General features: G+C 49.8%; 8 protein-coding genes across 8 annotated transcripts; 4 read left to right on the forward strand and 4 right to left on the reverse strand.

Moving 5' to 3' along the window:
- Positions 1-111: 111 nt before the first annotated feature.
- BO88DRAFT_478445 (HET domain-containing protein) lies at positions 112-2,402 on the reverse strand (the record flags this gene model as incomplete). Its single annotated transcript, XM_025711996.1, has 2 exons — positions 112-760; positions 814-2,402. The coding sequence occupies 2 exons, from the start codon at positions 2,400-2,402 to the stop codon at positions 112-114; spliced, it is 2,238 nt and encodes a 745-aa protein (XP_025565489.1).
- A 3,235-nt stretch (positions 2,403-5,637) lies between these two features.
- Positions 5,638-6,538, reverse strand: BO88DRAFT_442250 (glutathione S-transferase family protein; the record flags this gene model as incomplete). The annotated part of the gene is made up of 4 exons (XM_025709937.1): positions 5,638-5,968; positions 6,043-6,226; positions 6,299-6,433; positions 6,502-6,538. The coding sequence occupies 4 exons, from the start codon at positions 6,536-6,538 to the stop codon at positions 5,638-5,640; spliced, it is 687 nt and encodes a 228-aa protein (XP_025565490.1).
- A 1,019-nt stretch (positions 6,539-7,557) lies between these two features.
- On the forward strand, positions 7,558-9,172 carry BO88DRAFT_478459 (cytochrome P450; the record flags this gene model as incomplete). Its single annotated transcript, XM_025711997.1, has 2 exons — positions 7,558-7,596; positions 7,655-9,172. 2 exons carry the CDS (start codon positions 7,558-7,560, stop codon positions 9,077-9,079), a joined length of 1,464 nt encoding a protein of 487 aa, XP_025565491.1. The 3' UTR covers positions 9,080-9,172.
- A 1,382-nt stretch (positions 9,173-10,554) lies between these two features.
- Positions 10,555-18,540, reverse strand: BO88DRAFT_334798 (putative polyketide synthase; the record flags this gene model as incomplete). The annotated part of the gene is made up of 10 exons (XM_025702821.1): positions 10,555-11,078; positions 11,143-11,867; positions 11,926-12,158; positions 12,213-12,632; positions 12,729-14,547; positions 14,584-15,441; positions 15,574-16,648; positions 16,724-17,193; positions 17,255-17,542; positions 17,606-18,540. 10 exons carry the CDS (start codon positions 18,538-18,540, stop codon positions 10,555-10,557), a joined length of 7,347 nt encoding a protein of 2,448 aa, XP_025565492.1.
- Positions 18,541-19,129: 589 nt separating this feature from the next.
- On the forward strand, positions 19,130-20,262 carry BO88DRAFT_334822 (zinc-binding alcohol dehydrogenase family protein; the record flags this gene model as incomplete). The annotated part of the gene is made up of 2 exons (XM_025702822.1): positions 19,130-19,674; positions 19,737-20,262. 2 exons carry the CDS (start codon positions 19,130-19,132, stop codon positions 20,260-20,262), a joined length of 1,071 nt encoding a protein of 356 aa, XP_025565493.1.
- A 720-nt stretch (positions 20,263-20,982) lies between these two features.
- On the forward strand, positions 20,983-22,736 carry BO88DRAFT_334704 (cytochrome P450; the record flags this gene model as incomplete). Its single annotated transcript, XM_025702812.1, has 3 exons — positions 20,983-21,189; positions 21,252-21,524; positions 21,594-22,736. 3 exons carry the CDS (start codon positions 20,983-20,985, stop codon positions 22,734-22,736), a joined length of 1,623 nt encoding a protein of 540 aa, XP_025565494.1.
- A 223-nt stretch (positions 22,737-22,959) lies between these two features.
- On the forward strand, positions 22,960-24,285 carry BO88DRAFT_478465 (putative aldose 1-epimerase family protein; the record flags this gene model as incomplete). Its single annotated transcript, XM_025711998.1, has 3 exons — positions 22,960-23,245; positions 23,343-24,035; positions 24,092-24,285. 3 exons carry the CDS (start codon positions 22,960-22,962, stop codon positions 24,283-24,285), a joined length of 1,173 nt encoding a protein of 390 aa, XP_025565495.1.
- Positions 24,286-24,384: 99 nt separating this feature from the next.
- On the reverse strand, positions 24,385-25,146 carry BO88DRAFT_451386 (putative oxidoreductase; the record flags this gene model as incomplete). The annotated part of the gene is made up of 1 exon (XM_025710631.1): positions 24,385-25,146. The coding sequence occupies one exon, from the start codon at positions 25,144-25,146 to the stop codon at positions 24,385-24,387; it is 762 nt and encodes a 253-aa protein (XP_025565496.1).
- Between the last annotated feature and the right edge of the window lie 307 nt (positions 25,147-25,453).

Here is a 25,453-nt window from a genome sequence, read left to right on the forward strand (position 1 = left end):
ACCATAGTGGGCAGGTTATGGGCGGATCAGTAAGACCAGACCGATTCGCTGTGTGATTCCGTTTCCCGCTCTGCATTGCTTGTCCTGCATCTTGTGGGTCACCCTCACTACCTAAGCCAGTCGGAACTCCTTATACTCCCAATGGACCTCTAGAGGATCCGAGCTTAGTCCGTGATTAACATACCCTAAGCCCACTCGCCGCGATATCCCATCCTTGGTAACTAGGCCGAGTAATATGGACACCGTATACGGTGGGCTCGTAATTGACTCGGCCGCAACGAGGAGCGCGAGCTCTTCGACTTTTTCACTTTCCTTCAAGCTGTCATACCTGAATTCTCCAACTGCCTTGCCGATCTTCAACTGGTGTGCTTGCCCGTTACAATGCGCAGCAATATTATAGCTTGATGTGTATGCGCAAAAGAAGTGGAGGTGTCCTTCTTGGGTTCTGAGATCAGTGGGAAATGACAAGGACCGGCGATAAAGCAAATTAGTGTCCAGTCCGAGCCGTTTCTCTAGAAATGCCTTCGCCTTGTGGAACTCCAGGGATGAAAGCGGTGACTGGCCTGCCTCTTTCCAAGCCTTACATGACCATCTAATCTTGCTCATGTTAATCCTGTGATCCCTGCTGGGGCCGTCAGAATAAAACCAGCAAGGGACGGCCGGATAAACAGGTCTTTTCTTCAGCAATGCCTGGCTTAGGTTCCTGGAGAGCCAGAGGCTCTCGGCGAACACGAATTCAACAGAGCCAATCCAGGATGCCCTAGTCATAGGTGAGTATCTTCTATAGCCAAGGGAAACAGAGAGGATGTATACCATGACCATGAGGCAAAATAGGTGGGCAACCAGGAAGGGCTCCCATGCTGGGCTACTCGTTTCTTCGCAGTATGAGAGGGAAACCAAAGCATTGCCTGCCATAAAAAGCGTGCTGGAATCCCTTGTGCCTGTCTGATTGGAAGACTCTGTTCTTCTTGCACACTGAACCTGTTGTAAATACCCTGGAAGGCATTGAAGACATCTTCTTCGTACTTGAGCTCCTTTCGAGTGTAATCCTGCACCGCCGTCTGGTAATCCCAAATGTCCAGTCGATTGGTATTCAGCTCTCCCATGTACCGGTACGGAGTCGGGTCGAGGTCCTTGCGAAGTTTGCGGTTCCACCAGGGTGGGCCCGTACGCAGTTCTAGGTTCGAGTACTCTTTCCCTCTTCGGTGCTGCAGTGCGTAGGCCTCGCGACATTGCATCTCACAGCAGTTGAAGAAGACCTCGTGAGGTGTAAAATAGAGACATCGCTGCGAGAGGCATTGTTCCTGGTATGTCCAACAGCGGGTATTCCAGGCCGAGCGGCGAATCTCTTCGCACAGAGACGGCGGGCAGATGGCCAGATTTAACATGACTGCGTCCTTGCGGCATTGACCATCCACAATGGCTGTCTTTCGAATGGGTAGCCCTCCCTGTCTTGGTGTTACCCCCATGAGACCCGTCTGAGAATCGTATCCCGAGCCAGCAATGAGGGTCACGGCCGCATTATCGTAGATGTCGTCCATGCGCCCGATAAGGCGAGCGATCTCATCTTCTTTGTCCTGGAGAATACATAGACAGTCGACCCAGGCGTATCTGATGCCTAGTTGTCGGGTGAACACCATGGCATCCTGTACAGTGCGGGGAACCTTTAATGTGCCAAGAGAGTCCAGATGAGATGGCGATAGTGCCTTCTCGGCTTTGCAGAGCTTGTCAATGTTCTTAGTCGTCGTGAGGAAGGGTTCTACGCCCCCCCATATGTACGACAGGGCCGAATACGCACAAGGCTCGGTTTTACGCACAAGCTTCTCCTCGATGACATCGATAAGTAGGAAACCACCCTCGTCATGAAATAGGCCGTTGGTTCTGTTGCGCATCCGTATGGAGTGCTTGTGGTTGTCACACTCGCGAAGCCATTCCGCCACTAGTGTAGCCTCGACAAATTCGCCGACACTACGTCGCTGGAGAAATCGCCTATCACCCTCTTCGGGAATTGATTCTAGCTCCGCCACGATAAATCGTTTTGTGTTCCGATCAATCTCACGTACAGTGGGTCTTCCACGCTGGAAACCCTCGGGTTGCCGGTCCACGGCCAGCTGGAGACGAGGCTCCGGATGATGTATATGCCCGTACTTTTTGACGGACAGGGGACTCCTGCTCTGGATGAACGTTCGGGTACCATTTCCATCTTTCCCAGTTGACTTGGATTCTGCAAAGTTCCAACCCGCACTGGAAACTGCGGTAACTATGAGTTTGCAAAAGGGGCAATTTGAATTCCGATGTTGCGACAAAAGGCCAATTTCTTGCTCGGATGTCTCCCCGGCCAACAGCTTTCCGAGATCGAGCTTAGCACAAGCTATGCAAAGATTATCGGACAAGGGACACATGCCTGCCTCGTATGTGAAAATGGACTGAGTAAAGGGATGGAAAATGTTGAATGGATAGATGGCAGGTGTCCAGGGTGTTACCTTTGTATCCAGATACAAGGATGCACCATGGAGTATTCCGTACAGGCGGTCAGATCAGACCGATGTATGAAATGACCTATCAGCTTGATAGATAGTATGAGGTATCCAAATCAAAGGATATCCAATTCCATTGGATATTCAAGCCTCCACACCGACACTTGGGCGGGCGGCAAAGTCTATCGAGTAGATACATGTAGCGTGGGCGGCAGGGTGCAGATTGGAGGGTTGTTTCTCCTCTCTGTGAATCGTAGAGATAGGGAGCCGAAAGCCTTAAACAATTGGTAGAGGCTAGGACGAAAGGTGTAGTCAGAAGGTATCACCGCTGCACTCCCTGATCCATAGGGGATAAATCGGAGCAGCTTTTTCCGTCTCGGACCACTTTATGCATCAATTCAGCTGGGTGGGGCTGCTAACATGTAGAGAGTGAAACCAATCCTAGCATATGCAGACACGTGCGTCCAATCTAGGGCAGTGGCTAACTGAATGAAGGTCGTATTCACGAAACTGAAGCCAGAACGCCCAACTTTCGAGCACTTGCTGTCGAAGCATCCGGTAGATTGGAATAACCGCCTGCGAAGGCTCTACGGAGCCAATTTTCGTAGCCAATATAGCATTGGAGCAAGTCTCGGGTAGACCTTCCTTTGTTGGCTTCAAGGTATAAGGGGAAATCGGAGGGAGGGGTTGGTGGGGGGTCTCCCAGCGGGTTTGAATCGCTCATCCTCTGCTCTTCTGCGCTCAGGCAAGAGGGGAATCCGTTAATGCTCTCCTTGAGTCGTTGCAACCTCGGCTTCTAGCAAATATAAGTATCTTCTGTTGAGTTGAGAATCTATTGGATATTCTGTCCGGAGTAAGCCGGCGATATTTGTGTCTCTCTAGCCGGCTTAGTCCCCATTTATCGTGACTCAGAGGCTTTCACGATTCGAGGGTCAGACAGAACACATGAAGGCAGGGCCAAGTGCCTCATGAGGCTGCCAGATGAAAAGTGTGAACAGGAGGGCAACCCTGTCATTGTGCCTTCTATCTCGAATACTACAGAAACTTTGATGCTTTCACACATGGCTTGTCTTGTCCTCTCAGGTCTCCTGGAGTCACTGTCCACCGACTACGGAATGTAGTGAATTGACATGGAGAAACAGGAATTCTCGCTAATTTAGATTGGTCGGATGTGGTTGTGGCCGGCTCATCCGCACTCCTGCCACTTCTTCCTCGCCGAATAGATATTCTTTACGAGGAAGATACAACAGTACAAAACCCTCTAGAAGTCTACTTTCAGTGAATTTCATAGCATGGACTACGCTACCCCGAAGCACTCTGCCAACGACATGTATTAGGACCATTGCTAGCGCTAGCGACATTGATATCTTTCTATACGGGCTGGAAGACGAACATGTCGCCAGAAGCCGCATTATCAGGCTGGAGGCCCAGATTTGAAGCGATCAAAAATTACAAGGCTGCGAGGGACTCGCCCTGCGGACTGAGCATGCTACTACATTCATCATACCGCGGTGGCCTTACCGAAACGTCTAGGTGAGCTGTGGAAAATACTTCCCATAAGAAGGGTTGTAACTTATGCGTCCACTCGGTGGGATCAGATAATACTCCGCCTTTACAAATCCATTAGTAAAATTTGGAAAGGTTTTGATGTTGACTGCGCACGCGTAGCTTTTGATGGAACGCAGGTGTATTTAAACCCCCGTGGAATAGCGGCCATTGCTACCGGGACGAACAATATTGACCTTACGCGGAGAAGCCCGTGTATGTACAGCCCTAGGACATAAACTGAGACATGTATTTTCGAAGAAAAGCTGAGAATGACAGAATCTAAAAGCATACGAAAACCGTCTTTACAAATACCGCCGGCACAACTTCGACGTTCATTGGGACGAGCTTGACCGTAGCAAGATAATGATTAACTTTGACGAACTGGAAGAGGAAATTTCTCCTCGGGACTTAACAGGGCTATCTCGACTAATATTCTTCGAGAGGATAGCTGCCAAGTCGGAACAAAGTTACCATCAGCGGCGTCGGCTGAGGAGAATAGAGGAGAGTCAAGATCCCCTGCTGACGACGCCGAGCGGCTACGCCGTATTGGAGATACCATATGGGGAGAGGTCCAAGGCTGCGAGGTTTGTATTCTATCCACTTGCCAATTTGCATTCCATTCTATTCAGTTTCCTATTACGAGTGAGCTGTGCATAAACTACTGGTTCATACAACGAGCAGAGTTCGTAGATATGTCAATCGACACTCCAATAACCAACCGCACTTTTTCGGCACAATCCTTGAAGTTGTTACACGGGGCTTGAAAGGGTCACGAAGTCCCCATAGCCAGCTTTCTGGAAAGGTCACATTCATTACAGATAACCCCGGCCGTCAGATGATTGAGGGCTTTCACCCGGCCCACTGGTTGGTCCAGGGGAGAGACGTGGACTTCCCAGCGTAGAGGTTCTCACTCAGGTGTCATAGAAGGTCCACCGGCAAGTCGAAGAAGCGATTTTAAGGAAAAACAAAACGCTGGGGTCTTCTGTAGTGACGTTAGCAGCCCCGAAAAGCCACATACCCGTTCCAGGTGTACGTTTCCTAGACTATAGCAGATGCAAGAAATGTCGAACGGCGAGAGGCAGGTGGATAAATATGGGCACGGTATATGTGATCTTCCGAGTATATAATCTAGGATAACGGTGCATTAAGATGAAGGTATATGTGGATCCGGGAATGATGCACATAAGGGTGGAGTTACTGTTTGATTAGGGAGGGGTGGTCGACGGTTCCACCTTGATGTGCTTAGCGTGTGGAATCTAAACATCGGTGATCTTTATGTGAAGGTAACAGTGAGTTAATGGCCTTCTTGTTTGAGGCGTGGTCGAATTACTCGATTTGCTCGGTCGTGGCGTGATATTTAAACCCACTTATAGATTGCCTATAGAAGCGGGAGCAGAGATCGCTTGCTTGGTATCGAGGTAGTACGTCGCATTGTGTTGATGATATATAATCCTCCTTCTATGTATTCCTTTTCTTCTGCGATAGGTTCCCATACTACAAGGCAGGATATAAATCAAGATACTGATAGTAGATGGCACCGACAAACATTTCACATATATATCTATAGTTTTGAGTAATGGAGAACTACCCACTTTGAAAGAGACAAGCTTAATCAAGAGCTCTTCACCTCTTTATCCATCAACACCCCAACCACCTTTTTGACAGATTCCCTCGCCAGCATGGCTTCCTGCCAGCGTGTGAAATGAGGAAACTCCTCGGCACGCCACGCCTGATCGCCTTCACGACCGGCCATGAAGAACGCAATCTGCATATTCCACATGACGAACGCCAGGTCTGCGTACGTGCACTTGTCGCCCACGAGCCAATCGCGCTCCTTTAAAACAGAGTCTAACACGCCCGCTACTCGCTTGACCTCGGCACCGTAGCGCACCTTGGCACTTTCGGGGGATTCACCATAGATTTTCTCATGGAAGATATTGAACCTATCGATTGGTACATGTTATGTCAGAGGCTCGAGAATTGGGCGCAGAAAGCTGGGCAGCATAATTTAACTCACCATGCAGATTGTCCAAAGTACGGACCCTGTCCTGATGCCTGGAAGTAAGACCACTGGATCAATTGATATTGTTCCGGGAATGTATCGTAGGAAATCTTGTGGTCTTTGTCGTAGGTATCGATGAGGTACTGGACAATGGCACCTGATTCCCAGAGGGTAAGACCTGTGTTGGGGTCGATGATAGCTATCAATCGATATTCATCAGGACCTGCAGTAATAATGGCGTGTTGTGGAAAAACGAATATATTATACATACCAGGAACCCGGCCGTTAGGGTTCACATCGGTGAAGGGCTTGGTCTTCAGTCCGTCGAGTTCAACCCATGAGGACTCATATGGGAGGTGAAGTTCCTCGAGGATGATGAGGACCTTGGAGGGGTTGGGTACTTGGTCTGGATTTTGTTTTTCCGCTTCTTAGCATTGCTTTATCGGGACGGTAAGTTAGGAAGACGCAACATACTTCGCCAGAATAGCTTGATGGGCTGCAAAGACGTCATGTTGGAACTGCTGGATTCTATTTGTCGTTTTCGTTTCGGGAATTGAGGGTTGAGGGCGCTTGTAATTGAGAGTGAGATTAATCGCAACGAGGGCGTTGCGAGGAACAAGGGCTATTATGTGTAAAAGGGGAGGCTGCACTGGTTGCCAAAAAGACGACTATACCGAGTGGTGGAGCAGATGTTTACACTAACGCATCAGAAGCACTTTAGCTCGAGATAGAGGGGTTACATCGCCACAATTCTTTGTTCCAACAGCAGATATGGGAGGATCGGTCCAGGAATTTCCCGCCCGACGCACAGATGGGCTTGCGGACCGAGATCCTTAGCAGATCCGGACATACTATACGCAAAAGACACAGCCAGGAATGAGATGAACCCAGGTGTGGTGGTAGGACGGTACCTAATTTGCCTTGTCTCGATCAATCTAGGGCGAGGTACCCCTGGCACCATAGAGCTGCAACTAGCCTGATTAGGCAGGTATATTACATGAACCGTGATTTCAGGTGCGGAGTGGGATGTTATCTAGATACTAACGAGCCTGTCATGTCTGAGTCGCTTTTAATTAGCTACCAGTCGCAGGCCCGTGCGGCAAATAGAACCAATTTGCCCTCGGCTTGGGCTCTCAGAACGAGAACCACACAGGGTATGTGGGTCCCTTGGTTCTGGGGCGCTGTTTGTCCTGAACCTACTGTGGCATGCCCTGTGTGAAGTGTGAAACACGGCGTAGTTAAGGGACATGCCTAGTGCTTATTGTGGGGGCCACATCAATTTCTTGTTTCCATTCAACCCCCGGATCTTATTTAGTGTCAGCGAACTAGTATGCTTAGCCCTCATACTAGTTTCGAACGTAAACTCCGCCTCTCGCTAATAATGTTGCGATCGTTACCGAATATGCCCGGTGTACAGAGAGGCTGCCTCACCCCGTACTTTTCAGTTTCCTCGTCGGTTGTATGTGTCAATTTTGTTTTGTTCTCACCATCTCCCCGTCCAACACCCATCTCCTCCTCCACCCCAAGGCAATGGCTCTTTTCATCATTGCGGCCATCCTGCTTATCCTCGTAAGTACTCATCTCCAATTCCCGGTAATTATGCAAGTCAACTTAACTAGAAAGTCAGTATCTCACCACCCTCATCATTTATAATCTCTTTCTTCATCCTCTAGCCCGCTACCCCGGCCCTACCCTCTGGCGTGCATTCCGTTTCCCCTTCATAATCACTAATATCAGCGGCCAACTTCCTCATCGTATACATGACTTTCACACCCAATATGGCGATATTGTCCGTGTTGCACCTGATGAACTCTCGTTCATAGATCCGCGCGCCTGGCGGGACATCTACACCTCAGACCGTGAATTTGTCCGCCCGCATCAATACAAAGACCAACCTCCCGGCAAGACAGCACCAAATCTAATTGCCTGCTCGGAGGCTGACCATGCCCGCCTTCGCAAGAACCTGGCACCAGGCTTTTCAGAGAAATTCGCTGCCCTCCAGGAACCAATACTTCAGAAGTACATCGATACACTTTTTGCTAAGCTGGACGCAAAGATTACGAGCAGTGGGGGCGACAGTGCCACCCAGAGTGCTGATTTCGACCTAGTAGAATGGATTAATTATCTCGCCTTCGACGTGATAGGTGATCTCACCTGGGGTAGCTCATTTGGGTGCCTTGAGGGTCTGCGGTACCATCCCTGGGTGCAAACAGTTAGCCAGTTCAAAGCTGCCATTGTCGTTGGGTCGATGAAATTCTATCCCCTGCTTTATCGTTTCATGATGGCCATCACCCCAGCGGATGCCCTGAAGCCAGTTATGGAGATGTGGAAAGTCACGGATGAAAAGGTGGCGGAGCGAGTAGCCACCACTACTTCTAGTACTGCCACGCGACCAGACTTCGTGGGAATAATGATGGCATCGGGCGCCATGACGCAGGAGGAGATGGAAGTAAACTCCATGCTGATCATCGCAGCGGGGAGTGAGTCAATTACGACCATTATCACGGGTGTCGTCAATTATCTTCTGCGGGACCAGAGGACCCTCCGTGAATTGGTAGACCTGCTCCACGACACCTTCGCTACGGAAAATGATATTACATCCACCCGTCTTAAATCTCTCTCATATCTCGACGCAGTTTTGATGGAGGGCATGCGTCTATGCCCAACTATTCCAGATGCCATGCGAAGACAGGTCCCGAGGGGTGGAGCCAGGGTGGCCGGGCAATTTGTACCAGAAGGGATGATTGTCTCAATCCCTCCGTTTGCGAGTTACCGCGCACCCCGCAATTTCACTGGGCCGGGTGAGTTTGCCCCGAGACGGTGGCTGGGAGAAGATATGAGCAAGCAGAAGGAAGCTTTCAATCCATTTTCACTGGGGTCGCATAATTGCCCTGGCCAGAATTTGGCTTGGATGGAGCTACGGCTCATTTTGGCACGGTTGTTGTGGAGGTATGATTTGGCGGGGGTGGATGTGCCGGCCTGGGAGAAACAAGGGATTTGGTGGTTTTGGGATAAGAAACCTCTTGTGGTGAAGATTAGAAAGGCTCAATAGGGTTGTTAATGTGATGGATAAGATCACTGGCTACGATTCGATCATATCAGATCGGCTTGTTATCCGCTACGTCGCCGAGTTCATGCTGCAAACACGTTTTATCATGCACCTCAATCAGACCCGGATATACCTGACCAAAGCCTGGAACACGTAGCCTCGGGACCGTGGCGATAGATGCGAAGATGCTAGATAGAATAAAATAGATTTCTCCTTAAGACAGCAGGGAAAGACACACATCACAGAAGAAACAAATATATTAGAAGCAAGAGTATGGACAAATGATGGAGAGAAGTAGTAAGTCACAAATAGCTGGCTCGACAGGTGACTGGATAAATGCGAAACTCACAGGTACTTTTAGTTTTACCTTTCGTCTTCTTTCACTTTGCTTTGTAGTATATTTAGCTGTGTTGAGCTACAGCGATCACTGCTACATCGTACCTTGCGTTAGTGCGAAATTCGAGAAATTTGACAGCATTACGGGCATGATTATTTTCTTCAAGCAGTTAAGAACCACCACAAAATTCCGTCATACCACCTCATATGATGATGTTACTTGACAAGTAATGACAACATCATCACGGGTCCATGGTAACTATTTCCGCCGACGCATTCACCGGTCATTTGCAATCCCCTCTACCCAATAGAAGCTCTTGAATCTCCGAGATATTGGAAGAATCGCCAAAATCCCCTTTGATCCTCTGGCCAATAGCGACGCGTCGCTCTAATGTGTGGGACGCGACTTGTGGATGTGAGGAAAAATGGGGTAATTGAAAGGAAAAGAAGGATACGGTGGATGCTACGTCAAGTGTTGATCATCTAGGTGAATGTATACTCGGCTGCAGTACTTATATACAATATAGGACAAGGAGCTTTTCCATCGGTGCCCTTCTTCAAGTCCTAGTCAGACATGTCTGGCTATATTCCCGGTATCCATTCCGCCCTAGCCCTGTATGGTATTGAGGACTTAAGCTTGCTTAAACAAGGGCAGGTGGATAAAGAGTGACATAGACACGAGCGGGTATGAGAGCGGCTCCCCATTCTCCTTCCGTGCAGACGCAAATTATGCGCTAAATGCTTTAACATATCTGAGGATCCAAAATAACTAAGAGGCCAATAGCAATTATAACCCTTTTGTCGCTTCTTACTTCTTATCACCGCCCAAAGACAAAACGGCTCTCCTATCGCCAGCAAAACCATAACAAAACTCATACTTTTGTCTAGCATGTGTTGATAATCCTGGATACTTACTATAAGGTGGACAATTATCGCATCAGAGAATGGCCCCAACGAACAGGGAGGTGAAAATCATTTCTTAACACTGTTTGGAAACTGAGAAACATTGAGATATATTCCCCTTATGGATCATGTGTAGAACGCATGACACAACAACGTAGCGGCCTTCCAGAGAGCTAGTCTTAATACATGGGTATAAAAATGGTACAATTTCATGGCCCATTGATACCAGTCTTTGAGCATCAGACCACCTCCTGTGTTCTGATAGTGATTGAAACTGTGCCATTTAAGTCTTTGTGATCCAGCGTGTCCTCAATGATTAGGGCACTGTTGGTTCCAGAGTTGTTCGTGTTACCACCCAAATGAGTTTCATGAGTGCTGTTGACACCATTGGCATCACTGTCCACAACACTGCGAGCGCTGATAGGTTCATTGGAATCTGGTGCCACTTCGTTTGTGGAGACTTTGTTGAGGGGAGTGGCTAGCGCATCGTCATTGCTGTTCTCGCACTGATGGCCTTCGGGATCCAACCGACATAAGAGCTCCTGGGGAAGCTTTTGCACGACAACTTCCACCAAGTCCACGATGGAGGCGCCACCGAGAATCTTCATGACCGGCACATCCACTGCGAGCTCCTTCAAGAACCAAGACCTTACTTCTACCGCCACCAGACTGTCGACACCCATATCTACAAGTGGCGTGGTGTCGTACAAACTGTCGGAATCCGACACAAATTTCAACGCTTGCAGCTTTCCTTTAAAGGCACCTGAAAGAGATTGTTAGAGATTGTATTCACCGGGGTATATCGAGTTGAGCTAGATTTGACTTACAGGAAAGTACCTTTGCTGCGTCTTGTATCGTCGTGGCCGCTTCTAGCAGCTGTCGGAGAGGAACTGCGTTCCCCTTCTCTCCACCCTGTGTTTCTCCGTGTCCTACCTCCCTGATTAACAGCGATAACCTGGCATTGGTCTTCCAGTATGCATCCTTCGACTGCTCAACGGTTATGGGTGATAGACCGGTAATGATCTCCGGGTTGCGACCGAGGCTTGGCCGTCCAGACAGGATCGCCTCTGCAAATAACTGGTGCAGGTCGTTCTCACTCATCGCAATAACCCCCGACCGCGTAGTCAAACGCTCTTGGTACTCCTTTGTCAGGCGACCATGACTTTCACGCTCAATGAAGCCCAGACCGACTAGCCGAGTGATGTCAATGACCGATCCAGCTAGGCCTTGTTTGCGGCGCCAGTCGACAAGGCCCTTGATGAAGGAATTTCCGGCCGTGTATGCAGACTGTCCTGGGTTACCCACGGTAGCAGCAACTGAGCTAAAACCGATAAACCAGTCAAGGGGATGTTTAGGATTAGAAAAGAGCCGATCGAGGTTAACCGTGCCTAGGACCTTGGGTCCCAAGACTGCTTGGAAATCATCGAAGCTCATGTTCATGAAGGAACTGTCTCGAAGAACCATGGCGCCGTTCGCAACGCCCCCAATTGGAGGCATCGAGTCCTTGATGGTGTCGCGAATCTGTCTCATTGATTCGAAACTAGTGATATCCCTAAGCGATTCAATGTGGTTAGCAGAGTTAGGCCCCAACTGATAGGTACGTCCCTTACCCTGCAAAATATTTAACTGTGGCACCTCTTGTCTTGTGCCATTGCACCCAGTCCTCATCAACAATTGGATTACGACTGCTTAGGACAACATTCCGGGCATTATGGGCGACCATAAAGTCGGCCAGGGACCGGCCAGTGTCTCCGGCAAGACCGGCCAGCCAATAGGTGCGATCAGGACGGAACAGATCACCACGTTGTAGAACTGGCTGAACAGAGACCGGTACGTATTGATCCTCTCTCCAATAAACAAGTGAACTGGGATTGGGCTTCACGAAGTTTGCAACGACCCGGCTCAATGGCAAGATGTCAAGTGGTGCGCCCTCGGGAGTTGCTTGTGCGGATAGCAAGGAGGAAGCGAAAGAGGCGACGCGACAAAGCAGATCCGTTATGGCTTTAGGTGCATCATGCGGAAGCCTACATGCTTCCGATGCAGTTAGGCTAGACATACTAACCTTGTGACAAACCGATGTTAGGGAGTTTCCAATCTTGGACCCGAGGCTTTGGAAACTGGAATCCTCAGCCCCCGAGGCGTCGATATATAAAGTAATGTCGGATGGTAGGAGAGCATTTATGGTTCGCTGCGTGCTGTTTGGATGAAGGTATACCCAGTTTCTGGCGGACATCTCAGGACTACAAGTGAGAAACAGAGCCTTCCTGCCGAGCCTACTCAACTGCTGGGATAACAATGATGCGGCAACCGGATCTGGCTCGAATGCCAGTACAGTTCCTGTGGGCGGCAGCATGTGTATTACCCACTGGACTGTGAGGTCTGCAATGACATATGACATGAATTGTCCATCAACCTCGACCTCACCAATTGATATCGTCCAGGACTTGGGGACCTTGATGATGGATTCATTGCGACTGGAGAAATAAAGTGTCTTTTCCCCTGTCTCTACGTCTTCACCAAGACCAACGAATACATATCCAACTGGGGTCTTTATTGACGACAAGAAAGAGCACGACACAGCAACAGTAACATGGTCGATCAAGTCTGTCTCCATGAGATGCTGTTCCCGTACCACGTAGGATCCATCGACGAAATCTAGAACCAGGGGTGTCGTATCAACATCCATAATCTGGCTGATCGCTCGCTTGGACGAGTTGTATCTGTTGTTCTGCTCAGCATGCGGGCGCACCCTTGGGACATGAAGCTGGTGATTCTTGAGTACCAGTTCAGGTTCGAACTCCCAGAGTAACTCATCCGTCTGACCCCGTCTGGCTAGGTCGGACTGAAGCTTGAGCTGGCACACCGACGTTGCGATTATTGAACAATCATGCATATCGACTGCTTCAATATCTAGGGTCTGTAATAAGGTCCCCGGGACCTCATAAAAAAGCGTCCTGAAAAGACCAAGTGTGGTACCGGCATGAGGATTGTTTGAACGACGTTCTTTCAGCAGCCACAAAACACTCAATGCGGACGCCAGAACAAGCTTAAGGTTCGAAAAGACAGACTCCTTCAAGTCTTCAAACAAGTTTGTGTCACACTCAGTCAGACTTAGGACGTGGAAGTTCTCAGGGAGCGGCGGTAAATCAGCTGCCAGGTCGACTTTGATAATATCCGTAAACTGTGGCCTCAGGCGGAGACAGAGCTGGTCCCTGAATGGCGATACAAGGGGGCTGCTACCACCTAAAACCAGTAGTGGAGCCTTGTCTGTCACTGTATTGGGCTTGGAGCTAAGAGGCCTGCTCAATCGGCTGATGAGATCATTTTGAGCCCGAGAAACAATGATAGATCCGGGCACGCCCACAGGGTCCCGCAATGGGGAATTGGTCTCGATACCAGTGAAGCCTGTCTCTCGAAGGATAGTATCCCATTCACCCAACGTAATGCTCGGGCCTCCGTAGCGACCATCATTCTCGCCGATCCACCACCCCGGGAGACCACCCATGACAAGACCGTGGCGCATCACGTCGTTACGAATGATCTCAACCATTACAAGGTAACCACCAGGCCGCAGGAGCTTTCTAGTATGTTCAAGGGCGTTTTTCAACGACTCAGTTGCATGTAAGACATTAGAGGCAATGACAACGTCGTAGCTCTGGGGTTTGAAGTCCTGTGCCGCGGGGTCCTTTGTAATGTCTAATGTCTTGAAGATCATTTTGCCGACGTGCGATTGGAAGTTGTCTGCAGCATGACCGAAAAAGGCACTAGAGATATCTGTGTATGTATAGGAAGCATACGAATTCCCAATCTTTTCCAGGATGGCCTTGGTAGCGCCCCCAGTTCCGGCGCCAACTTCAAGGAAGTTCATTCGGGGCGACTTCAGGCAAAGTTGGTCCATCACTCCGGCGATCAAGAAGTTCAGCAACTGGAACCCAATGGCATTCACATAATACTGCTCAAGATAATTGTCTTTAGTCATGTATTGCAGGATGCTGGTCTCTCCATTAAGCACTGAAGGCTGAAGAAGATGTTCCCCAACTGCCTTGGTCAGGTTGAAATCGGCATCTGTTGGGGGATAACTGTTCATCATAATAAAGATATCGTCACGGGTATCATTCAACCAGGATCGCGGGGCGAAGGGATGTCTCCCGTCATTGACAATATGAAACAGCCTCTCAGCATTTTTGAGCAAAGCCTGTCGATACCAAGGGAGGGTTTCGCGTTCTTCAGGGCTGACAGACAGATGGAATGTCTTCAGGTAGTAGAACGCCGCGCGCTCAGCGTCGAGGGCTTTCCTACTCTCCTCGGGAGTCGCTTGTCTATCCCCAAATATAATATCGGCGTTTGGCTTATCAAGGCACAGGAATGATTCCTGAAAGAGATATCGATCGTCTTCTGCAGTCGCCCCGGCAAACGGGGAGAATGTGAGCCCCTCAACCTCGATGATCTTCTCCTTGAAGCCCTCTGAGAAGACCTCCACATCACCAGTAACATGAGTATCCCGGGGATCAGTAATGGTACAGTCAATTTCGACACTGTCTGTCATGTTCCTGCCGCAATATCCTGGAATGATCGAGATTCGACGGCAGAAGGTCGGCGCCACAATCGCCCAAAGACGGCCATCTCCAGGGGCACTATGAGCGGCATTTAGGCCCTGCAAAGCACTATCAAGCATACCGGGATGGAAAAGTAGAGGTGTTTCGGAATCGCCAAAGCCTTCGCACCGGATTGTTCCCGTCGCGAATCCTGCTTTGCGGGATACATTGGAGAGCGCGCGGAAGGGACCCTCATATCCGAACCCAAAATCATCTCTTAGGATCTTGTAGAAGGTTTCCACATCTACTGCGGTGAGCTTTCCAAGTGGGGGAGATCTAGGTGAGAAGTGAGATCTTGAATCCTCACCCTCCCCAAGCAGGAGCCGAACGCGACCGCAGCAGTTGAGTGCAAGATTCGCGGCGTCTTTGCTTATGGTTGAGTAGGCCGCAAAGTCGGCAGTAATTACTGACGAGTCTGTGTCGACGGTAGACACCTTGGTCATTGACGTGAGGAGCTCAGTGCCCGTTGAGTCATGAATCGCGATGGCCTTGCGAATTTCAAGGTCGAAGAGGTCAATTGTTTGTACTGGTCTTCCTTGTGCCAATTGCAGTGCTGCTTCCATGGCGAGACAAATATAAGCTGTTGCAGGAAAGACGACCTGGCCTTGTAGCGAGTGTCCTGACAGCCACTGGAGCTCATCCATCTTCAAGATATTGCGCCACCGCCATTCCTCCGTTGCACCATCGGCCGTTTGAATACCTAGTAAGTCATGAAATGGCACTGGATGGCTGTGGAAGGTTTTAATGAGTCTCGATTCGGCGAAGTATCCCCTGTCATGAGTCCATTGGTAAGCGGGGAGACCGCGGATCATCCCAGTTGGCGTATCCGGGAAATTGATCTGCTGGAAAGCTCCAAGCTTCACAAAGGTCGGGCCAAACAGACCCCAAAGAAACCCAAGTGCCTCTGAAAATGCCACTGCACTAGACTCCCTGCTCAATGTGCCTGTATATGGGATTTCCTGCTTCACAGCCGCAAGAATGGAGTCCTTTACAGGACCCTGCAGAGCAGGATGTGGTCCAACCTCTACGCCACAGTTGATGACATGCTCCACAGCCTCATAGCTCAAGCTAGCTTCTACTGCCGGATAGAAAAGTACGGGCTGGACCATGTTATCAACCCAGTATTGGCCGTCCAGACCTTCCAGAGAACTGATGACCTGATCCTTCCGAACACTACTGAACCACAGTGGTGCACTCAGCTCAGGTTGTTGGACTTGTATATTGCAGCTTTTCAATGCGGCAAGGTACGGCGTAGCGCACTTGAACATGTGAGCCGAGTGGTACGCGTTATCAACCTTCAGGACTCGGGCGAATTTCTCCTCCTCTTCAAGCACCGCCTGTGCCTGGGTAATGGCGTCAAGATCCCCCGAGAGAGTCACGCTGGTAGGGGAGTTATGGGCAGCCACGCATATCCTTCCGTTGAAGTCATCAAGCTGGCAAAGCTCACTGGCATCTTCGTAAGTCGTCCCAGCTGCCAGTATTGCACCCTTTTCTCCCATAGGCCCGGCTGCTAATTTAGCATAGAATCCCCGGTAGTATGCGATACGAATGGCATCCCATGCGGTAATAAAGCCCGCCGCGTACGCAGCAGCTGTTTCTCCTGACGAATGTCCAACAACGGCCCGAAACTTGATTCCTGCAGCTTGCAAAAGATCAACCATGATGATCTGGACCGCAGTGCAGAGAGGTTGAGAAAGAGAGGCTTCACCAATAGACATAGTACCGTCGGTCAGTGCATCTAGTATAGTCCAGGATGGGCGGTGATAGGAAGGTAAGCTTGAGAGGGAGAGATCCAGTTTTTCGACGGTTATACGGGCCAGTGGGATCGATGATATAAGCTGGGAACCCATTCCTTGCCACTGAGCTCCCTGGCCAGTGAAAACGCCGAGCAATGAAGCAGTTCCAGGTAAGTTTGAAATTGAAATTGAGGGTATATTGATGTCTTCTTTCGAAGGAGTTTCCAATGTGGCTCTGATTTTTCCACGAAGATCATCAATAGAAGCAGCAGACAATGCGAGCCTGCGCGGGAGGGCAGATCGTTTACTGGCCATGTGGTATGCCAGCTGACAGATGTTGACTTCTGTGTTATCGTCCAGGTATGCCAATGTAGCGTGGAGGAGATCTTTCAAAGATAGATCGGATGCTGCAGAGAAAACGGTGGGGATACAGCATGGCGTTGGCAAGGCCCCCTCTGGTGCTGGGGCAGGGTCAGTAAAGCGCGGACCACCGTATGTTTCTAAAATGCAATGCGCGTTGGTTCCTCCGAAGCCGAAGCTGTTGACGCTGTTCATGGTTAATTAGCATCTTGCTTTACCCTTCAGCAAGTTATCCAGGGCTAACTAACCTAGCCCTTCGGGGTACGCCATACGGCAGTTTAGGCCAGGAGTGACTGGCTGTCGGAACATGAAGGTGGCTTGTGAAAGGTTCAAGGTCGGGGTTCAATTTGTTGAACAGTAGATTAGGGGGAATTGTTGCATGGCGAAGAGCGAGGCAAGCCTTCATGAGCCCTGCCAACCCTGCTGTGCCCTCAGTGTGGCCGACCACCGTCTTGATAGACCCGACGAAAAGTTCACCCTTTGTATCACTTTCGGGGAAAAAAGCCCGCATCAGGGCTTCTGCCTCTTGGGGATCTCTTAGAAAGGTGCGTTAGTGACTCTAGTGACAGGTTAATACAGAGCTATGCGGTTCAACCTACCCAGCTTTAGTTCCTGTGCCATGTGCTTCGAAGTACTGACACCGATCTTCCTCCTTCGTAGGGTCTAACCCAGCGCGAGCATAAGTATCTCTAATGAGGGCCGCCTGTGCCGTAGCACTGGGCATCGTCAAACCCTTCGTTCTCCCATCGTGGTTCACACCTATTTCTCGAATGACGGCTTCTATCTGGTCGCCGTCTGCAATTGCATCACGTAGTGTTTTGAGAACAACGCAAGCAACGCCTTCGCCTCGGGCGTAGCCATCTGCGTCTACATCCCACATGTGACATCTAGAGGTCGGCGATAACATACTCAGTTTACTCAATGTAATGAACGTAAATGCCGACAAACACAGGTTGGTTCCGCATGCTAATGCAACGCGACTGGTACCGTTCCGAAGGGCCTGGACTGCTTCATTCACGGCAACCAGGCTTGATGAGCAGGCGGTGTCTATTGTCATAGATGGGCCATGCCAATTGAAGAAGTAAGAGAGTCGGCTGGAGGCATTACTGGCCGCCGTTCCAGACGCAGCATATGTCGGCACCGCATTCACATCCTGTCCATTGAGCGCAAAGTAATCCTGGGACATGAGGCCGACAAAGACCCCTGTGTTCGTGTTTGACAGTTGGGCGATTGTATGACCTGAGGATTCGAGGGCCTCATAAGCCACTTCGAGAAGGAGGCGTTGCTGCGGGTCAATCGCCTCGGCTTCACCAGGGGGTATGGAGAAAAACTTTGCGTCAAACTCGCGCACGTCTTCTGTGAGCAGATAGGCCTGGCGGATGTTGGTGGTCCCGTGGTGACTGCCGGTTGGGTGGTAGAAGCGGCCGAGGTTGAATCGAGTAGTGGGGATGTCGCGGGCAACGTCGCGCGGGTTGGACAGGAGGTTCCAGAGCTTGGAGGGAGTGCTGGCTTCGCCTGGGAAGCGGCATCCCATTCCCACAATTGCAATGGGTTCATTACCACTTGGACTCATTGTGTGAGTATGAACGTATCTGAGCTGGGTGAAGGAGTGGAGATGGGTTGAAAATAAAGACTTATGTTCACGGAAATTGGAGTTGAATCCTGCGTTCTTGTTGCAAATTCCGTTTCCATGATCACCTTCCTATATATACAATATAACAGCATCTCATGTGTCGACCAGATGTGTTGCGGTCCTGCGACCTCTAGCTCAATGTACACCGTGCCCGGGCATAAGGGGCGGAACTGTGGTCAACGCCGGCTACAGCCCGTGAGGCCGGAGGCCAGCCCCGGATGGTGCATGGAAGGACCGGCAACTTAACCTGGCCTTCAAAACTCTCCGGTTCGAACCAAATGGCCAAATTTTTGCTTGGCTATGATGGTAGAAAGGTGTTTCCGACCTCATGTCTATCTCAACGGCAGACATCATGTTGCATCTAACTCGAGGTAGCCATTTCACTTATTAAGTCTTAACACGTTCCGCATGACAGACTTTGTAGTGATTCTTGTCTTGTTCTGGTTGCAGATCAACCCTCCTCTTTACACTTTCAGTACCCTGTCATAACATGTCTGGGCTACCGTCCAATCAAACAGCTATCGTCGCTCTCGACGATGGCACACTTGCCCTACGCGACGGTATCCCCATCCCGTCACTGGAAGAGGATATGATACTAATTAAGAATGCATTTGTTGCCCTGAATCCAATCGACACCAAAATGGTCGGCAAGCTTGCAAGCGCGGGCGCAATTGCTGGAATGGATTTCGCAGGTGAAGTCATTCGCATTGGTTCCAATGTCCGAACATCCGCGTCTATCAAACCAGGAGACCAGGTCTGCGGTGCAGTGCCAGGGATGCACTCTCTCACTCCATTGGTAGGCGCCTTTGCGCAGTATGTTGGCGCGACAGACCTTACTGTTCTCAAGGTCCCGGATCATATGTCGCTTGAACAAGCGGCAACTCTGGGCAGTGGCATTGGGACTGTAGGGCTTGCCTTGTTCAAGTCGCTTAATGTTCCTGGTTGGCCTGGCCTGCCAGCTGAGAAACCGGTGGATGTGTTAGTTTATGGTGGGAGTACAGCAACAGGGACTCTGGCCATACAGTTCCTAAAATTGTACGTGCCAAGCCATTCTCTTTCGTGGATCTACTTTCCGACACACTGACTCAAAATCACAGATCAGGACTGAATGTAATCACAACCTGCTCACCCAGAAACTATGATCTGGTGAGATCCTTTGGTGCCACCGCAGCTTTCGACTATCACCAGGAGACATGCGTAGATGAAATCCGCAAACACACTCGAAATTCACTCAAATTTGTCCTTGACTGCATTTCAGAGCCAGAAACGATGCAATTCTGCTATAAATGCCTCGGACGGTCTGGCGGCAAATACACCGCATTGGAACCCTACCCTGAATTCTTGCATACACGGCCAAAGACGGTTGTGCCAGACTGGGTACTTGGACCGAAGGTGATGGGGAAAAGGCTCGGTTGGCCAGAGCCTTTCGGTGGAGAGGGTAGTGAAGAGTATAGGGAGTTTGGCTTCAAATGGTTCAAACAAGTCCAAGAGTTGCTGGAGGAAGGAAAGTTGAAGACGCATCCGTACAGGATAGTTGGAAACAGCCTCGGTGAGATATTTGGGGGTCTCCGACTTCTCAAGGAAAAGCAAGTATCCGGTCAGAAGCTTGTGTGTCGGGTTTGATCAAAATCTGCTTCCTTTCTATCACTTTAGGATATTAGGTTACAACACGTGGAATGTTAAACGAGGCGTGGGGTGGAACGATATAAACGTTCTGCCTGTTAGTTTCGTTCTCTGCACTATCTACTTTGTCGAGGGGTCTCCTTCGTTCTACGGACAATCAATCATCTTCATCGTCCTTTTGAAGCCAACGTAAACCTTAGCCAAAAGCAAGGTAAAATAAGTCGGCGACATCCAAGTGGAACAAAAAGGCGTATGTCGCCAATTCCTTGTGTCTTTATAGCGAACTAACGGTGAAGGCATACATTCCCGGTAGAATTGAGAACGTCGTAGCCCATTGATGGTCAATTCATCGTACGTCTACGCGGTGATATCCTTTACGGACGCTGTGAGCTCGTCACTAGACAGTGTTGATTTTGCTCTCCGTTATTTACGGGCAATCTGTCGCTCAGGCTAGAGCAGTCTCATTGGTGCCGACCTAGTTATGTTAGTAATTGCTATCCTCCTTCCCAACCGACCGGTTTCTTCTTTTATCTACGAAGAAGTCGCCGGTCGTCATACGCTTAACTCCGGTGGGGTTAGCACGCTGCCAGTATCTCAAATTCGAAACATCTCTTATAACCGGAGTCTCTGATGAGATGTCACACCTTTGCTTCAGAAAACCGAGTGAAAGAGCTGGCACGGTTAACTTTCAACCAATCATTCTTGTGGTCGATGGCCAAAATGATCTCTTTCCTTGAGTTCTGGCTATGTACGCTTTCCCTAACCTCCGGTGGGATTGTCCACCAAGCCTTCACAGAGGGACAGCATATAGCGCTGCTCTTCCAAGTGCTGGGAGGGCATATCGTTACAGTCATTGGCTTTGCTATCTATTGGATGGTGCTCTACCCCCAATATTTTACCCCCTTCAGCAACATCCCTACTCCTTCAGTACGTATATCTAATCTCTGTAGGACATATTTGAGAAAATCATGTCAACTCACAAGCACTAGAATCGAAGCATCCTTACTGGAAATTACCCCGTTCTCTTCCCCGACAATGCTTGGATTCCTCTCAGGAAACTCGCAGAAACTACCGCCAATAAAGGTCTCCTCCGAATCTATTCGGCATTGAGCGGCGAGGCTCTCCTGGTTACAAGCCCACCAGCGATCAGAGACATGCTCACAATAAATGCCTTTGACTTTGCGCACCAAGACTTAGTGAAAATCGCTATCAAGCGCTTCACCGGTAGCAATCTGGGTTTCCTCAGCAATGACGACTTCAAGGTATGTGTAAATAGCCACTGTTCTCCTTGCTCCCTCCCAGACCGTGGTTGACAAGAGAGGACAACAAAGCTCCACCGGAAGAACATGATGCCTGCATTCGCGGTCCCGCACGTCCGTGAACTAACCAGCATCTTCTGGCACAAAGCTCAAGAAATGGTACACTGCATGTCAAGCGACCTGCGCGCAGATCCTTCAGCCCCGATCAATTTCCGTGAATATGTGTCTCGGGCAACACTCGACAATATCGGTCTGGCGGGCATGGGCCACGATTTTCAGACCCTCCAGCAGCCTGATAATGACCTTCGCAACCACTACAGGAAGCTAATTCTCGATCCGACGCGCGTATTTAGCTGGGTGGGACTGCTAAGTCATTACTTTGACATGAGGCTTCTGATGAGGTTGCCGCTGAAAAAATTGATTGAGATCTCACAATCCGCGAACTACCTTCGTTCTGTTACGAGGAAGGTCATCCAGGAGAGAAGCGCGAAGCTGGTTGGTTCTAACGATGGAAGAACCAAGGATATCATCACAATCGCTCTGGCAAGCGGTGTGTTCGAAGAACGTCATCTGGTTGACCATGTCATGACCTTCCTAACCGCCGGACACGAGTCCACAGCTACAGCCTTTGAATGGACGATGTACGAACTAGGACGCCGGCCCGAGATGCAGAGACGGTTACGAGAGGAGCTAAGAGCATCTATAGGCAGTGATAATCTGGCAGCTGCGGATTTCAGATCCCGGGTTCAAAATTTGCCCTATCTGAATGCATTCTGCAGTGAGGTGCTCCGCTGCTACCCGTTCTCTCCGATCATTGTGAAGGTTGCACAGCAAGATACTACAGTTATGAACCATCCAATACGCAAGGGCACGGTGGTGCTGTATTCAGCTGAAGTCTCGAATCATGACAAGAAGCTTTGGGGACCTGATGCGGATCAATTCAATCCGGAGCGGTGGATGGGCGAAGGGACAGCGAAGTCTGGTGGTTCTTCTAGTAATTATGCGATGCTTACGTTTGGTGCAGGGCCACGCAACTGCATTGGGGCAAACTTTGCTAGAGCCACGCTTGAGTGCCTTGTAGCAGCGGTGGTTATTACATTCAAGATTGACCTTGCGAATCCTCAAACAGCAGGGAGGTTGAAGTTTGGGCAGACCAAAAAGTCAGCGGAAGGGGTTTACGGAAAGCTTACGTTGGTGCGACCGGTAGAAGCTTAACTACTCAGATATCGTTACAGTATGCAGCTCGCTACAGCAGCCTCTGAAGTGTGAAATCAACCACCCTGCTAGGGTTACTGTTCCATTGTGAATTGTCGCCGTCTGTGTAGAAAGTCACCGGTTAGCGACAAAGAAAATATATTACGTACACCATAAGTAGGAGTACACTATTGCAAATGTTCTGCAACATCCAAATGTGCTATGATTATATCTGTCCAATAAAATGAACCTGTGGAAACTTTCAGTTGGCATCTTCGCCGCCGTCAAGTCTGTCTGGACACGCGGCAGCCCATTTGCCGCGCTCACGGCCCTATGGCCAACGAATGAGGAGAGCAAATTCATCATTCAATCCGAAGGCATTCGCCTTGCCTTTACAAATCACGGTGCAGCTGTTACGAACCTTTGGCTGAACAATACGTATGGCGAAGAAATCGACGTGGTATTGGGTATGGACGATGCGAGGGACTATCCGGCGCTGCAGTCAAATCCATTCTTGAATGGGGTTATTGGTATGTTGTCGAAGTCAATCTTTCACCTGGCTCATCTGATTACCCTTCCTCGTTTGTCGCATTTCAATACTAATTGGGCTGCATTTACCAATATAAGGTCGGTATTCAGGCTTCCTAAGCAACTCAAGCTACCCAGTCGATGGAACAATCTATCCCGTAACGGCAAATGCACACAACAACACCTCGCTATTCAACGGCGGATATAAAGGCTGGGGCCGGCAGACCTGGGATATTGCAGTGCATATCAATAACAGCATCACATTCGTGTTGTTCGACAACAGATGGAACGGATTTCCTGGGATATTTGCCTCGTGCGTGACACATACGGTTACGCCATACGAGTGGCGTATAGCCTTTGGGGTTACGCCTCTGCTAAAAGCGGGTCCAATCAACTTAAGTCAGCAAGTCTTCTTCAACCTTGATGGGTTTAAGACAATCAATGCCAGTATCAATGAAACCGATCATGGCATGGTTCTCGATCATCGGCTGAGGCTTCCCGTTGCTGGAATGCGTTTTGATGTGGATGAGCGAGGGATCCCAACAGGGGATTTGAAGAGTAATAGGGAAGGAACAGATTACGACTTTTGGTCTGCGGGAAAGACTATCGGCGAGGGGTTAAGAAATGGTCTTGCCGGATTAGACGTCACTTATGCTCTTTCCCACAAGCCGTCTGGCGACAAAGAGGATGAGCCTGTGGCCATACTCTCCTCGAACATTTCGGGTGTTACCATGGAGCTCTATACTGACCAAGATGCTCTTCATGTCATTACATGGGATCAAGATAGATTTGGTATTCACAATGTACTTCCTACGCTAATCTGGAGTGACTATTAACATCGTCTACAGGTAGCCTTCAGTTGAAGAAAGGTCAGGGGGCAGGTAATGTTCCTCGGCACGCGGCCATATCTTTAGAGATGCAAGACTGGCCAGACGCAGTGCATCATCCGGAATGGAGAAACAGGAAGACCATCTGGGGGATGGACGGATTGTATACCCGGTTTGCAACATATAAGTTTTCGGTAGCGGGGAAAGGAAATTGAATAGAGACATAGATATCATTGTGACAATGTTCGCTACAAAGCTATGGACGATAATAGAAGACAAACGAGAAAGTCCATTGCTGAGAATCAAACACACTATTAAACAGACACCATGGCAGGCGCGATATCGCCCGTAATCTCAAAACCAGCTGACACCGAGTTATACTCATCATTACAGTCCCGATCCCAATATTCCACCATAACCCTAGCAATACTCTGCACATCACCGGTCTTCACCGGAATCTCATGCCCCCCCTTAAACCTGACCACAGTCGCAAGTGTCTGATTAAAATACTGTTTCGACAACCTCGTCCCCTTCGCCGACCACGGATCTCCACTCCCCTGAACATGAACAGACATGATATCCAGCGGTCGCGAAACCCGTATCTCAGCAGCACTCAGCGGCAAAGAAGGACAAACCCCACAAATCATGATTGCAAACTTGATATGTTTCCTCAGCTCAGGGTCAAGACAGACCGCAGTAGCAACCCGTGTCCCCTGGCTGAACCCCATAACGCCCACTACCCCAGCCCCAGGCCCACTGGTTCCATTCTCATGATCAATAACACCCTTCAAAAAGCCCCGCACAATCCGGCGTTCCCGCTCGACGTCCTCGGCTGTGACGTCAAACAACCCAATCGTATTTCCGTCCTGATGCCATCGTCGGTAAGGTTTCATGTGCGCGTAGTAGGGTTGCACGCCGACTCCAGCCTGAGGAGTCTTGATGGGCGAATTGAGGAAGAGAAAGCGGAAGTGGGGGGATAAGGCTTGGGTGAGCTTCTGAGCTTGAGTCCGAAAGATCTCGCCGCTGCTGCCATGGCCGTGGAGGCATATTATGGCCGGTTTCGTGTCTGCATCCATTTGTGGTGGGTCTATGTAGAGCTAGGTTGTTGGTGGTGGTGGTGGTAGTAGCTTAGATAGCTTGGATACCTGGTTTTGCCGATGCTGGCCTCTAGGATGGCTCCTTGGCCTCTGAATTATCTGAGCGATCGGTGTCAAAAAGGAATTATTTCAGAAGACGCCGTGTCTCCTGTCGTCCCTTCAAACACCGGACGAAATATCTTAGACTATGTAGCCGGGCCTATGACTGATGCCCGGCTCCACCTTCAGAAACATACCGGACCGGCGACATTTGCTGCTAACTGCGAGACTACCTAGCCATTGAGTG

This window comes from Aspergillus vadensis (genome assembly GCF_003184925.1).
Source record: "Aspergillus vadensis CBS 113365 unplaced genomic scaffold BO88scaffold_5, whole genome shotgun sequence".
In the NCBI taxonomy this organism is placed as follows: Eukaryota; Fungi; Ascomycota; class Eurotiomycetes; order Eurotiales; family Aspergillaceae; genus Aspergillus; species Aspergillus vadensis.